This window comes from Phaseolus vulgaris, chromosome 4 (genome assembly GCF_051622355.1).
Source record: "Phaseolus vulgaris cultivar YP4 chromosome 4, ASM5162235v1, whole genome shotgun sequence".
Taxonomy (NCBI): domain Eukaryota; kingdom Viridiplantae; phylum Streptophyta; class Magnoliopsida; order Fabales; family Fabaceae; genus Phaseolus; species Phaseolus vulgaris.
In genome coordinates this window covers 5222174-5238671 of record NC_143501.1, presented here as the reverse complement: position 1 = coordinate 5238671, position 16498 = coordinate 5222174, and the positions used below count along the sequence as shown (strand labels likewise).

The 16498-nt window shown below is 29.0% G+C and overlaps 1 protein-coding gene and 1 long non-coding RNA gene across 2 annotated transcripts; one reads left to right on the top strand and one right to left on the bottom strand.

Moving 5' to 3' along the window:
- Positions 1-2378: 2378 nt before the first annotated feature.
- Positions 2379-3247, top strand: LOC150027838 (ribonuclease MC-like). The gene is made up of 3 exons (XM_090301531.1): positions 2379-2609; positions 2696-3078; positions 3193-3247. The coding sequence occupies exons 1-3, from the start codon at positions 2379-2381 to the stop codon at positions 3245-3247; spliced, it is 669 nt and encodes a 222-aa protein (XP_090157657.1).
- Positions 3248-3667: 420 nt separating this feature from the next.
- Positions 3668-4731, bottom strand: LOC150027837 (uncharacterized). The gene is made up of 2 exons (XR_016520586.1): positions 4538-4731; positions 3668-4074 (listed from the first exon to the last, which is right to left on the bottom strand). It is a non-coding gene; the product is annotated as an uncharacterized LOC150027837 (long non-coding RNA).
- Between the last annotated feature and the right edge of the window lie 11767 nt (positions 4732-16498).

Here is a 16498-nt window from a genome sequence, read left to right as displayed (position 1 = left end):
CTTATCAGAAAACATGTGTTTATGATGTATTCAATATGCCACTTGTATCCATGTATGTACTCATGGGATGTTTCTCTCCTCTCTCCTGAATCATGCGTCTAAGAAATTAATCAGAATAATGCGAACTAATTAAAAAAACCAAATTTTAAGACAAGTAAGACTCTCAATTGTGCGTTCAAGTACAACCTCTCATAAAAACCAAATTTCCAAGAGATTAAAAGATTAAAACAACTGTTACAAAGAATAAAAAAATAAACTTTTATTCATCAAAACTTCAAAACTCATGAGAAATTACAAAGGAATCAACCAAAAAGATTTTAGCATTCCATGCGGAGACAAAAACAAAAAAAATAAAAAAATAAAATAAAACTAGGTTAGAGTGTGTTGCATATGATGCTCCTTTTTTCTTCCTCTGAGTCTGCTTTATAATCTTCTTTCCTTGTACAAAATTAGATTAAAAATCTACCTTATGATATTGTTTTACAATTATTAGATGTTTTCTTTCTTGTTTCAGATTATTAAGAGATATCTTCATTCTCATATTTTATTCTTACTTCTCTTTCATATATATTGTTTCCAATTTTGTTTTAAATTTGCGCATTGATAGTAATGCATTCCAATACTGCTGTGAGAGATGATTATGATGGATGAAATAAAAATAACTAATTATTATATTCACTAAATCAAAAATTATTTTATAAATTAAAAATTATTGAAAGTTAAATTAGTTTTTATTATTAATAAAAACTTTTGATATAAATAGAGATTATACTTTTAGGACTAATGGTCATAAAAAAACATTTGTTTATTTAGAAACAACTTTTTTTTTTTGTCTCTAATTGAAATATAAATAGAAATATTTTTTAATTATTATTAATTTATTTCAAGGACTAATGTTTTGTCAATAAATAATAAAATTAGATATTAAGTTTTTTCCTGGATTAATATATTTAAATTTTTCGTCATTAAAATCTTATTTTAGATATTATTTTTTTAGTATTTAAATTTTATAAAATTATGTACTATTTTTTTTATTGTGATTTATAAACCAATTATATATAGACTAGATTATTGAATATGTTATACGGAAACCAATTTAGTTATCAATATATTATTCACTAAATTAGTTTTTAAATAGTGAATATTTATTATCATAATACCATTTACTCCTTTATTTATTTACATAATTTTTTAAATTTAAAACTAATATATAAAATAAAATAATTGATATAATAAAATTAGTTAACACACTATGAAAATTTCAAATGTTAGCAAGGTTTTGCACACATATGTAGTAAAATGTCACATGCAAAATTTTTACCTCAACAAATTGAATATAGTATTTCTATCATTTCAGTTATTTCACCTAACATTTTCATGTGTTGTTACATTTAACAGGAACAAAATAATAACGGCTCATATGTGTTTTCAATAATATGTAAGTGTTTTATAAAATTAAAATATATAACTCTAAAATTATAGATGGATAGAAATTGTCCAACTATAAAATAGAAAATGAGTTAGTGTTTCAAATAATGATTCTAGTGTACATACAGTAAAATTTAAAAACTTTTCAACAATAGAAAAAAGATAAAATTTGATGAAAGTAAAGAAAAATTAGATAAATTAATCACTATTATAATAATTTGTAAATACATTACAATATATGCCTTGGACAGTTTATTATACTCACTTTTGTTTCAGTTATTTCAGTTATGCTTTGCAAGATTTTCAATTATTATATTTGTTCAAAATATCCTGAAGAATCATCAATAATTATAATAAAAAGGAGTCTTAGTAACTAATAATGTGAGACTTGCTAAAAAATATAATCTCTTAATATTAATGCTAAATAATATATTTGATTAAATGTAATTATATTCAATATTGTATTTTTATAATTTTTTTATTGGTATGAATTTTATGTTTTTGTGTTCTAAATTAAGTCTTCAATATTTTTGTAATTGTAATTCTTACCTAATGTTTAGGATTTTCACAAAGAATAAAACATGTGTTATGATTCTTTGCATGCATGTGCAATGTTTGCATGTTGTATGTTTAAATTATAGTTAGGTTCTTTATTGACATTCATGTTATCTCTAAATTATTTTAATAGAGAATTTAAAAAATTGTTAATTAAAATTATTTATACTTTAAAATAAAAATAATAGTGTATATATATTAATTTGAATACTAAGAAGGTCACAATTTACAATAATAATATTAATGAAATGTGGAGAAATGGAGAAATATCATTTTTAATAGTTTTGTTATTTTGATATAAAGTACAGTAACACAATCTAAATTAAAATTTGATTGTGTAGTTAAACAAAATTAAGAAAACTCATTTGTTATGTTTGTTTAAACATTCATTCAAAATGAATAACTTCACTTTCATCTTTATAGGATTTTTCCTATTCCATGGTTATGGTTTTGCTAATGGATTTGATTATAGGATGATTGCACAAACTTGGCCACCAGGCTTATGTCATGAAAAATCATGCATACCAGAAAAAGCGACACTAATGAAGTTTACTATTCATGGTCTATGGCCATCTTCCAACTCCATCAGACTAGAAAACTGTGGAGGAAATCAGATACTACCTCAGGTAAGGCTTTAATTTAAATTTCTTAATATTATAATATTTTGATATGATATTGAAGAGATGACACTTTCTATTATTTATTTTGTTAGATGGGAGGAATACAAAGTGAACTCCAACAAGATTGGCCAAATTTGTTAAATGCGAATGACACAACATTTTGGTCTTACCAGTGGAAGAAGCATGGAACCTGCTCTTATATGATGTCATTTGATTTCTTCATGTTGGCATCAGATATTTATGCAAGAAATGATCTTCAAGCAATACTTAACAATGCAGGTATATTAAGTGGTGGGAACTATGATAAAAATCATATCATCTCAACCATAAGCCTATCTCTGGGTGCTAAACCACAAGTCGTATGTTCCAAAGCATCACCTAAGCATGTAATTGAAATAAGATTATGTTTGGACACAAACCAATTTCCTGGGTACATCAACTGTCCTTCACAATGGTTTGCATGTGATAAAGGTCAGTATGTAAACTTTCTGTAATAAGATACAATATAACTAATTGATGAATAAAGATTAAACAATTCTACACAAATATACACAATTATATGTTGTATCTTATTTTCTCCTGTTATTAGGTCTACTGCAACAGGTCTACTGCAACAGGGTAATCCTGTTCTATGTGTCCAATAAAAATTTCAGTTGTGTTGTATTGGTTATTTGATGTTGTATTTGACTAATTATTGAATGTTACTATGAAATTAAGAAGAATTGGATTGGATGTAACATGCTTTCATACTTATTATACTTTTTAACTTAAAATATTAATATATATATATTATTATATTATCAAAATAGTTGTTTAATTGTTGTAATTTCTCTTTGGGTGAGTGTTAAATATACTTTTCTAATAAATTATACTTTAAAATTAAAGGTGATGATTTATAAAATAAGGGAGTACAAATGAGGAGGCATTAATTTCTTTGAAAGTACAGTGAAGAGAAAGGAATAACAAAAAAGCTTACAATAATTTATATAATAAATTATTAAATGATACCATGATAAATGAAAAGGGAAAGATAAGAAAAGAAAAAGTGAAAAAGATGCATGATGTAAAAAAGGGTAAATATTTGATCCCTCTTTCCCAATATAAGAAGAGCAGAGGCACATGAGTGGAATAGAGACACCCAAAACAAGAGTTCAAGATACATACATGGGTATGATGACATTCTCCATCTTCAAACTACTTCTGTCATCATTCTTTCTCTGCACTTTCTTGCAAGAACCCACTAATGCCCTTAGAAAGGAAAGCAAGCTCTGTATTGTATTCCTCCACCACTGTTTCTTATTCAACTATTTTCAGTGTTAATCTATTCAAGAAATGTAACATAAACATGGATAGATACTCTGTTTTCATACCTACATTGTGTACTTGGTAGGACACTCTCATGGACTAGACCCTCTCCCAATGATCTTGAAATAGCCACCAACACTAATCTTTATTTATTCTTGTTTCTCTACTGTGCAATGAATGAAGGAGGCATATATTTATTAGTAACAAAGAAGCATCACTCATTTTGACCAACATGGGAAGCAATGTTTTTATTAATAACAAAGAAGCAGTATTTACTAGTAACAGCAACAAACATGGAAAGGCATCAGCTTCAATTTAATCTGCATTACCAATTTTTTTATTAAGGAAATCAATACAAATGTTATATAAGCAAATATTCAAAACATCACCTTAGGGTTTCTTTGATTTTGGGCAAAGTCTCTGGTGGTGGTGAAACAGATAATTGAAAATTAGATGGGATGTTGGAAGAAGATAAAAGCTAAACCTTCACTACATGATTAAATTATCATTTCACGATAAAGAAATCCAAATTCCAGCAACTACTAACATTCCTAGGGTTTCAAAGGAGCTAGAAAATGCAAAGGCAAAACCTAAACCTAAGAAGGAGAAATCTTGAGAGAGGCACTAACCAGTTGTTACCGAGCACTTCTTCTACGCGGTAGCTGCTAACCATCTCGAAGACGGTGTTGACGTATGTGATATGGTGGTAAAGCACGACGAAGCTGCAGGGCGCAGTTTGGAGGAAGAGAATGACGAAAAGGGGATATGGGTTTCCAGCAAGAGTGAAAATTATAAAATATTAAAGGATAAATAATAAAAAAGTATTAAAATTATTTATTTATTAGGTTTTGAAAAAAATATTTTCATCAGTTTTTGAATAAATCTTTGAAACTTAATCTAATAAAATAAATCTTTGCAAATTGTTCATATTTTATAATAAACTTATACAAAATTCTATGATGTAGTCTGGCTTTTTGGATGGTCCTCCATCAAATAATATATCATAAACAACAATGAAAGGTCAAGAAAGACAAGCAAAAATTAAAGCTACTAATAAAACTAAGCAACCTAAGAAATGCTCTTGAAAAGATTACAAACCAAAAATTCTAGAGTGGACTGACACAAATTGTAGCAGAATTTATATGATTTTTTTCACAAAGTATTTTATGGTATAAACTCAACAAGGAGAAATATGCAACAAATTTGAGACTATATGGATATTTATTCACAGATAAATAAATACAACAAGTTGATATAACCGCAAGCAATTTGGTAGAATTATGCAATCTAGGTTCAACATTGGCCTTGTTCATGTGCACTGGCCTACAAAAAGGTGTGATGAACTTTCCCATGGTTTTACTAGGCCAATTAGGCTCTCTAGCAAGGGAAATTTCAGAGAGAATTAGGTTTCAAATCTAAATACTTCATTCAATAATAACAAATTTGAATACATGAGACTCTTGCTTGTATCAGAAGTAAGGGTATCTAGAGTGTCTTTGATTTATTTACCAACTACTCTTAAACTAGTTCAAAATACAAGTCCTAAACATCATTATTCTACTATTTGTAATTTCTATACAAATAGTTCTTGTATCTTTATTCTTATATATGGTTGCTTGGATGGTCCTCCATTAATCTCCCTTTCTTCAAAAGGATCTACCCTCAGATCCAATTAAAGTGCCACCTTATTTGTATAGACTAGATTCAATATCCACCGGTTCGTGGATCCACCTAAAAGAGAAAGTAAGAATACATAATAAGTAAACATATTTGTAAATTTTCCAAAAAATGTGTTGTATCCTTTTTGTAGAAGAAAAGTCTTTAACAATAGAAAAAGAATGTAATTGAGATATACCTTCCTTGCAAGTTGGAGTAAGTCGGAACAAAATTTTTGAAGGGTAATCCTCTATTGGTTGAGGTGTTATAATAGTTTGTTTTCATGCTGCTTGTTCACCTTCTAGCCTACTTCCAAGTCACTGATGTTCTCACGAAACCTGTTTCAGGAGACTCTTTTGCTAGACTTAGACATAAACTTATGGTTGACCTTGGATTGCATCACCTTTTATCTCCATCTTTCCCTAGATTCCTAAAATTAGCATAAACTTGGGAATAAATAGTTCTTTTTCATCTCATAATCCAAAAATATGTTAAAAGATTCAAATTCCTAATTTTAAGATTGAATTATAACTTTATCAACAATTAAAATTCATAAGTGCCTAGCTTTTTGTAGAAAATGTCACTAAATTATGACATTTATCAATGTCCTCAAAAGAAAACATTGATTTTAAAAGACCAAGACATTCAAGGGATTAATACTTTATCTTTTGTATTTGAGGCTGAAGAAGTCATGTCTTCTAAGGAAGAAATTCAACTACGTACAGGAGATTTATGGATGGTTCAATGACTCCTTCAAAGTTGTCCCGTAGAATTAGGTACTTCACAATGAGAAAACCTATTTCACACACACTAAATGTAAAGTTCTAGATAACATTTGTTCCTTAATTTTCGATAGTGGTTCTTGTTATAACTGTTAGAGTTCTAGGTTAGTCAACATGATGTTGTAGTTGTCAAACATATTAGACTGGATTAATCAACATGATGGTGTAGTTGTTAAACACAAGCAGGTGCGCCAATTCACATAGGAAATTACCAAGAAAACATTTTATGTGATCTTATCCCCACAGAAATTGGACACATGATACTTGGGTGACCTTGACAATTTGATCGTAATACTCTTCATGAAGGTCATTCCAATTAAATAACTTTCCATTTCAAAGGTCATAAATATACTATATGTCCTCTTACACTTGCAAAACTTTGAGAGGATGCCATAAAACTCAAAACAAAAATAGAAGGTGAAAGACAAAATATAGAAACACCTCAACCAACAATAGAGGATTACCTTTCCAAACCTTCCAAAATTTTGTGCCTACTTACTCCATCTTACAAGGAAGGTATATCTCACTTACATTCTTTTTCTATTGTTAAAGACTTTTCTTCTACAAAAAATATACAACACATTTTTTGGAAAATTTCCAAATATGTTTACTAATTTTGTATTCTTACTTTCTTTTTTAGGTGGATCCACGAACCGGGTGGATATTGAATCCAATCTTTACAAATAAGGTGGCACTTTAACCGGATCTGAGGGTAGATCCTTTTGAAGGAAGGGAGATTAATGGAGGACCATCCAAGTCACCATATACAAAAATAAAGACAGAAGAACTATTTGTATAGAAATTACAAATAGTAGAATAATGATGTTTAGGACTTGTATTTTAAACTAGTTTAAGAGTAGTTTGTAAATAAATCAAAGACACTCTAGAAACCCTTACTTGTCATACAAGCAACGGTCTCTAGAGCATCTTAAGAGGACCTACACGCCACCTCCTTAAGCCACTAACCTCACCATAGTTAAGCTTGCTTAACTAGAGTTATGGTAGCTTAAAGAAAAAGTTACTTTCATCCTCTTCATCTATAAATATCTCAAATGAACCTCATGTATTAAGATTTGTTATTATTTAATGAAGTATTCAGATTTGAAACCTCATTCTCTCCTAAATTTCCCTTGCTAGAGAGCCTAATTGGCCTAGTAAAACCTTAGGAACGTTGGACACACCTTTTTCCTCTTCATTGCACCTCAAATTCCAACCGAAACTCACCTTCTCCTCTTACTTTCGGTGAACTTCTCCAACCAATTCCGTCGCCACTCCATATTTTAATCCAACCTCAAGCTTGGATTACATCAGGTGGATCAGAGCACACCAAGATCCCACAACCAAGCTTCTTCCAACTAAGTCAAATTTCACAATTTTTTTTGTTCAACCTTGTTCTTCACGGTTCTTGCTTGTTCTTCCATAATTATTTGTTTTACAATGTTTATAATCATTTTTATCTAATTATAATTTGTTTCCATCATTTAAAACAATTTTTCACCAGTTAAATTCACTTAAACATTCATCAAACACTTTAACCTCACTTGTTGCTTGTTGTTCTCTTTTGTTTTGCATTTTTCTTGCTTTTAATTGGTTCAATGGTTGTTCTAGTTCATTTTCCAATGTTTAACCTTTTTTTTACAATTTAATTGGTTCATTCCATGTTTTGTTTGGTGCCTTTTGTTTATTTATGTTGCATATAGCATCCACACCAAAACAGTACAGTTTGTGTTCTTCGATTTTCCTTTGATAATGCTTCATTATTTGTTTTTTTTTTAGTTTAAATCCATGTATGTGTGCATTAAGGTCTTGTTTAGTGTTTCTAATATTTGCTTGTTCAGTTTCACATTCAATTCTTCATTAGTTTTGATTTTTTTGGTTAAGTGTTTTTATTTTGCTAGATGTTTGATAGTTTGTGTTCATGCACACCTAGTGTTTGTGAAAAGGTTCCTTTGAGTTTCTGAGTTTATGCTTTTGTTCTTTTCAGTTTTTACCTATTCCTGAGTCTTTCAACTTGCTACTAGTTCATTAGTGAGTTTCTTTAATCCATTTTCAATAATTGTCTTGAAATTTTGTTCAATTGTTCGTTGACTTCTTTAGGTTTCTGCTCAGTTTTCATAATTATATGATTTTCACTTCGTTTTGAAAAATTACCCTGACCTCATTTTGCATCCAAATCTTGTGAATTTTTTTTTGTATGAACCTTGACATGTTTACGACATATAGTAAAACAAGCACATTCTAATCTCAACTACAAAAAAAAAAAAACCCACCAAATCCAGGACGTTTTTGTTGTATCACACATAGTTTCCGTGCATTTGTAGCTCTTAATTTTCAGTTTATTGCACCAAGTTCCTTTGGTGTTTTAGCTTGATACTTTTACCATATTATGCAACATATCTTACCTATAACTAGTTCAAATTTTAGCTTTAAATTCTTTGTATAAAAATTACCATAAATCTTACACTCCACTCGGCCAATGTTGAACCTAGATTGCATAACTGCTACCAAATTGTTTGCGGCAATATCAACTTGTTGCTTTTATTTCTCTGTGAATACAAATCCATTTAGCCTCAACTTTGTTGCATATTATCCCTTGTTGAGTTTATACCGTAAATATTTCAGCCTAAAAAAGTTTGCGAAAAAATTCATATAAATTCTGCAACAGTCTATGGCAATCCACTCTAGAATTTTTTGTTTGTAATCTTTTCTAGAGCATTTCTTAGGTTCCGTTTTCTTGTGCTTACTTTAATTAGTAGCCTTAATTTTTGCTCGTCTTTCTTGACCTTCCGTTGTTGTTTATCATATATTATTTGATGGAGGACCATCCAAAGCCGGACTACATGATTATTCGTCTTGATTTTAGCTTCACAAATTTTTAGCATTTATTGCTTTCTTTATTGGCTTCCGTTGGTACACCTTTTTGGTGATTTGGTGGTGCTAGAAGTGGTACATAAATGAATGCTTTGGCTAAACCATTTTTGGGGTAACAATTTGGTCTTCAAGACTCTATATCAAAAGAAGAAAGAAGGATCAAAGAGAAGGAAATTCATATTACTTCACTTCAAGGACCAAATCATATACTTTCAGACTTTTCACCAAACACTTTATGTTCAAGCCTTGTAATTTGTTTTAGTATCATAGAATTTTTTGCGATTTTATTTTCTTGTATAATTGTCTTTCCTTTTTAGTGTTTGGGAAAATGCTCCAACCGAAATCCCAATAAAATTTGTAATAATTTTTGTGCAGTAGTGTGATAATGTGTCAGTGAGCTTTAAGTGTTCATTGCACTATCACCATATGACTTTTCCAACTTTACACTTGCATTTATTTCTATGCTTTCTCTTTTCGCATTATCCCTTTCTTTTATTTTCTTTACCTTTTATGTCTTTGTGATACTTTAGGGTTTTTCCTCTTCTTGTACTTAGTATACCTTTCTTTGGTCTTCAGGATCATTTGCGCATTCACACACACACTTTTATGTTTTCAAATTGTTTTGAAGTTTCTTCCGAAAACATTTGTGTGACCTTTTTTAGGTAAACTCTGGCTAGGAAAGTCTTTGTACTTAAGTCGTCCATTGTGACTCACATCACTTTCCTGTGAGTGAATTTGGAAAATTCTCACTTTAGATTCCTTGATTAACTTTGGAAAAAAATATCTAAACTTTTGTGAAAACATTTTTGTTCAGCCTAGTTCAAATTTTAAATCTTTTGTGAATTTTTCAGTTTTCGAAATTTAACTACGGGTGATCATAAGATACTTTTGGCTTTGAAAAAAAAGCATTGAAGACCTTTCTGAGATAAAATAAATGCTTATAAAATATACCCAATCTCAGGAAAGTAAAACACATAGGTCTCAAAGTAAACATATAGAAAGCTTACATAGACCTAGGAGTAGACAGAGGGAGGGTATTATAAAAAAGGAACCTTATACGAAATCCTATTGTCCAAGAAAAGAGGTCTTTCAAAACACCCATATTGTGGATACATATCCTAGTTCAACCTACCCTAAGAAAGAGTACAAGAACTGATGGGGAATTACAAAGGAATCAACGAAAAGGATTTTAGCCTTCCATGCGGAGGCAAAAACAAGAAAAAGAAGAAAATAAAATAAAACTAGGTTACAGTGTGTTGCATATGATGCTCATTTTTTCTTCCCTAGAGTCTCTTTTATAATCATATTTTTCTTGCATAAAATTGGATTCAAAATCTACCTTATGATATTGTTTTACAATTATCAGATATTTCCTTTCCTGTTTCACATTATTAAGCAGATATCTTCATTCTCATATTTTATCCTTGCTTCTCTTCCATATATATTGTTTCCAATTTTGTTTTAAATTTGTGCATTGATAGTAATGGATTCCAACACTATTGTGAGAGATGATTATGATAGGTGAAATAAAAATAACTAATTATTATATTCACTAAATCATAAATTCTTTTATCAATTAAAAAACATTGATAGTTAAATTAGTTTTTAACATTCAAACTTCTTTTTCCATAGAAGTTGAAATTCTAAGTTATTATTATAAAAAATCTTTTTATTTGTAATAAATTACTAATAAGTACCAATCTATACTTCTCCTTACTGAAAGAATTAAAAACAAAAAAAGAAAAACAAAAAAAATACAAGATAAGATTCTACCTAGTTTAGGCTTTAACAACATTTGTTTTAACAACGTTTGTTTTATCATGTTGGAGAAGAAGCAACTTTGTGTATTGCAATCAAATTTTGTTGTTCTTAGAATTATCAATACAATTTTAATTATATTATGAAAGCACGTTGAATTCTATTGTATAAAATGTGGAATTAAATTACGAAAACAGCCTCAATTAAATATTAAAAATATTTAAATTTCATGCCTTATTTTTTGACAAATACATGATTTATTTGTATTTTTTTTCTAGATTTTATAAAAGGACACAAAAATCCACATGACAATTAATGTTAATCATTCAGCCTACAAACTTTTATAAATTTAAAAATAAAAAAGTAAATTTAAATAAATAGATAATTCACTTCTATCTTATAAAAGACTTACTCTCTCACTTATTAAAAAATTTTATATTACACAAACTTCAAACATGAGATCTAAACAATAACTCTTACAATTTTATACTTTCATCATGACATAGTTAACATATATTTACGGAGGACACTAAGTCATTATGTTTCAAAAAAATTCATTACAATATACTTAAAATTTAGCAGTTCTCGACTCTTTTTAGTTTCTACTTAAGCACAATAGGAGAAAAAGTAAGAGGAATAAAAGTAAAAGAAATAACTAATTATTATACTAATATATCTTAAAACATACATATATCCTTCATAAACCACTTATTTTGCTCCCTTATCATATCATAGATGAAACTATAAACAAAATTTCTCTTCATTAGTTAATAACACATGCTTAAAGGTAAAAGATTATTTTTAAAGTTGAAATAGAACCAATATAAGAATATAGACAAAAAGAGAGATCAAATGTTCAAAACAAATTTATAATTATTATCAAAGGATTTGATAATTTATCATGTTTAATTATAATTTGAAATTGTCAACCCATTTGTATATATACAAGAGAAACCTTTAAAAAAAAAGTCATAAGTCGCTTAGGTTATAACAACAAAAATAATTAACTTTTCATTCCTTGGATTTGAACAAGACTTTCCCTATAAATTACCATATGGAACATTATACCAGGATGTACTTTGATACCAACCTTGGTAATTTTGTGGGTACTTAAGTCAAACCAAACTAGTTGACCATCCTTTGTTTTGAAGAGTATATTGCCCATACTCCTTGCTCCAATAGGTGTTCCAATGCCAGGTAAAGGATCAAAAATGAAGAGTTTCTTCCATGTTTCTTTCTTACCAACTTCACCCAAAATTGATATGTAAAAGGTAGTTTTACCTTGATCATTTGACATCATAGCAATTGACCCATTTAAGACAAACAAGAACCTGTCCACACCATATATAACAAAATCATCATCTATGGCCATGTCTATGGGCACAACGGTTGCACAGTATGTCTCATTACTCATGTCAAATGACACCAAGTATACTTGGTCATCAGTAGATGAAATATCAAGTTGAAACTCAAGATCTTGACTAGAATACCAGTTATTTAACCAATGACACATTCCATCTAAGTACAGATTGTTCTCCCCACCTTTTGAACAAAAAGCGTAATCCATATCAACTTTCCTCCAACAGTTACTTTTTTGGCTATATATTTCACATATGGGTGTGAAATCCCATTCAATAGTAAACAACTCTTCATCCCTCTCACCAAACGAATTTTCATCAAACGTCACAGTTCTAATCACCTTATAATCATCTCTTACACAATCATAACCAAAGCCATCATTTGTAATATAAGCCTTGACATGAGGTGGTACATACTCAGTTGGGCTGCGAGGAAGGATCTTTAATTCACCTGTAGCTGGATTCCATAAATACATAGATTGGTTATAATAATTTAGGTAAAAGCAAAGAATTCCATTAACACTGGAATAACTAAATATATATTTTTCAAAAGGGTGATCCTCTAGTGGATTTTTCCAATTCAATTTTTCTGTATTCTGAAACTTTTCACCATTAAGTAAATATAAACAGGACTCATACTTAATCGGGTCATTATAATATTGATAGAGACATAGAACGAGAGATGTATCATCATAGTAGGAATGGTGACTAGATATGACATTATTACGAAATAAGTCTATAAAATGAGAATTTTCAAACAAGAGGGCCCATGATTTGTAGAGGCCTCCAAATCTCTTGAGAGATTTCAAAGGAAGTTTGAAGAGAATCGAGACTATGAGATCATTAGGTAAGTGATTTCCAAGCTTCTCATCCACAAATTTGTTCTTCATCTCTTGCTTATTCAACCAAGAGTTAATGAGTTGCCAATAGTCTTTGGTGTTTTCACTCCAAATGTAGATAGGATAGGTAATGTGCTGGCAGTGTTTGTTAACCAGATTCTTGATGGTGGCCTCTTTTGTGTACTCCAACTAAAAGAAAAAATGAGTTAGAAAAAGTAAATAACAAAAAAATTGGGGATGCGTTAATATTGATACCTGATCGTCCTTGAGAAAGAGGGTGATTTTGGTTCCCCTTGAAATTTTTTTGGCAGTAATGTCCCTAGTGACAATTAAGGATCCATCGAGTTGAGATTCCCAATTATATTGATCAAGGTCATTATACTTAGAGGTAACTATAACCTTGTGAGCAACTAAATAAGCTGAGTAGAATCCAACATCCAAATTATTGACCAAATCTAAAACAAACACATATAACAAAACTACAATTAATAACCATGAAATACAAATGAAAATAATTTAATAACCATTTAATAGAAATGAAAATAAAACATTGTGACCTTCCTACCATATTTGGTCATGCCAACACCATTATCGATGATAGAAAGTGTTTTCTTAGCCCTGTGAGGTATCAATCTAATCATCAATTCATCATCTAAAATTCTCATGTCTGCGAGCCTCTCAAATCGAATTTTATTTAAAGCCTGTGAAGGCATACATTGATTGATAACAATTCCATAAAAGAAATATACAAATATAAAATCAAACTTGAAAGAGAACTTACATCAAAAGCATTATTGATAAGTTCACGAAGGAAGATTTCATTGTTCGAATAGAAAGTCTTCTTCATTAGGCTCAACACTGAACTCATCTTACATTCCAATACCAATGCGTCATCATTCACCATTGCAATTGCTTTGTGATAATAACAAACTAGATTGAATCAATTCAACATAACGACATAATCAATAACCATATTTTATATGCATTACCACGTCCACAAAATAAAACCACTTAACACCAAATCATCATCCACACACGTGTATAAAAGTAAAACACTATTTCTAATAATTTTTTAATATCTTTTGTAAAAACATTTAAAATTCATTATGATAAGTCAAGAATTATATTAACTAAAATATTATAAAATGTATTAAGATAAAAATGTAACATTTTAATCAATTATTAATTAATAGATTTAACAATATTTTAATTATTGTAATTATTGATTTAAATGAATTTTAAAAAAATTACTAAAGATATTAAAAAAATATTAAAAATAGTGTCTTAGTTTTATACACGTGTGTATGTATAGATATAACTAGTTAACATTATAATTTAAATTAATTATAAGTTAATTATGAATTAATAAAATTTAGCAACTATTTAATTAATATAATTACAATTTAAGTCATATGTTAATTTGATTTGAATTTGCTTAAGTTCTTTTATATTAATATTCGTTGTGAAAAATTTCATCATCCTCTTCCTGTTAAATGAGAGTTTCCTTCACCATGTTGGGTTAAAATTAATACTGATGATCTTGCTAGGGGTTCTCTTGGTCTTGCTACATGTGGTGGTATTTTTCATGGGAGTATAGGGGAGTTTATTGGTGGTTTCGCTTCTTTCATTGATATTAAAATTGCATTGGTAATCGAGTTTTATGGAGTTATACATGCCATTAAAGAAGCTAAAACGATAGGTTTTACTTGTTTATGGCTTGAATGTGATTCTGCCTTGGTTTGTGTTGCATTTACTGCTAGGACTAATGTTCCTTGGATTCTTCATAATAGGTGGAACAATTGTCTTAATTACTGTGAGAAAACCAGGTCATGTGCCTAATCTTCCAAGTCCCATCAAACGGTCTTAAACTAATACATCATCTATCGGTTTTAATGATAATAAACACTATATATGACTTATTTGTATAATTTTGAATGTATTATCTGAACATTTTAACATGTCTTTTCTGATAGTTGAAAAATTTATAAAACCATCCAATGGTATTTGCAAGTCTCATGACATAAGGTCTAATAGAACTTAAGTCTTCATAATTTCAATTTAGATAACAATAAAGAAATAACGATAAAATAATTTCTAGATAAATATGAAGTGTTTAAAATATCATCTTCAACTATGAAAAAAAAGGGAAAACATAATAAGATAGTGTTGAATTGTATTTTAAAAACTTTTTGTAGATTCTCGCAAGTATGCCTGGTGATATACAATTAGAAGATAGTTTTGTGCTTGAAAGACAAAGTATAAAAAACTTTTGATATACTCAAACGAAGAATTTCTCCTTCTTCAGTTATTGCAAAAATAAAAAATACAATTTTAGCCGGATAAGGAAGGAAGAGATTATTCAGATACTTTTCTAGGAGTTCGTTTGAAAACACAAACTATATCTAATTCTCAATCAACAAATTAAGTTCTAGTATGTAGACTAATGCTGCAATTTACAAAATTGAGTATTCTTTTGATTTGAAGGGAAAAACCACGAGAAAGCGCCTTGAGTGTAAAATTGTTCTTACTGGTTTAAAATACAACTTGTTGTTTTACAGATTAATCAATTGTTTTTTTACTTGTTGGTTTTGTTATCAAAAATTTAATCTGTTAACTGAAAAGATAATCTGTTAATTTTTCTTGATTGAGACTAGAATAAGAAGTTCAATCTATTCTTTTGAGTTTTAATATGTTTAATCTTGGTGACTTAAATTGATATCAAGAACTGCTGCTATTCAAGAATACTCTGATAAAATTTTCTATAAGTGAATGTATTGAAATTCTGTAAACAATTTAGTGTTTTTCCTATTGTGGTATTCTGTTAAGGAAATTTCAATAAGTTTTCCATAAAATAACCAGTTTTTTTTTCAGTCAGGATTGAATAATTTGATCTTTGCGAAAATTAGTCTAAGTACAATTCACCCAACCCCCCTCTTAACTTAGACTCCTATAAAAGTCAACAGGTTAAACTAAATCAAACATGTGTCAATCTAATTCAACCGAATTTTATCAGAAAACATGTGTCTACTGATGTATTCAGTACGCCATTTGTAAAATTAAAAGGTTAGAATAAAATTACACAAAATTCTATGATACTAAAACAAATTAAAAGGTTTGAATATAAGGTGTTTGGTGAAAAGTCTGAAAGTATATAATTTCGTCCTTGAAGTGAAGTAATATGAATTTCCTATAAAATTACACAAAATTCTATGATACTAAAACAAATTACAAGGCTTGAACATAAGGTGTTTGGTGAAAAGTCTCAAAATATATTATTTGGTCCTTGCAACAATCTATGTCACTCCACTCTAGAATTTTTTTTTTGT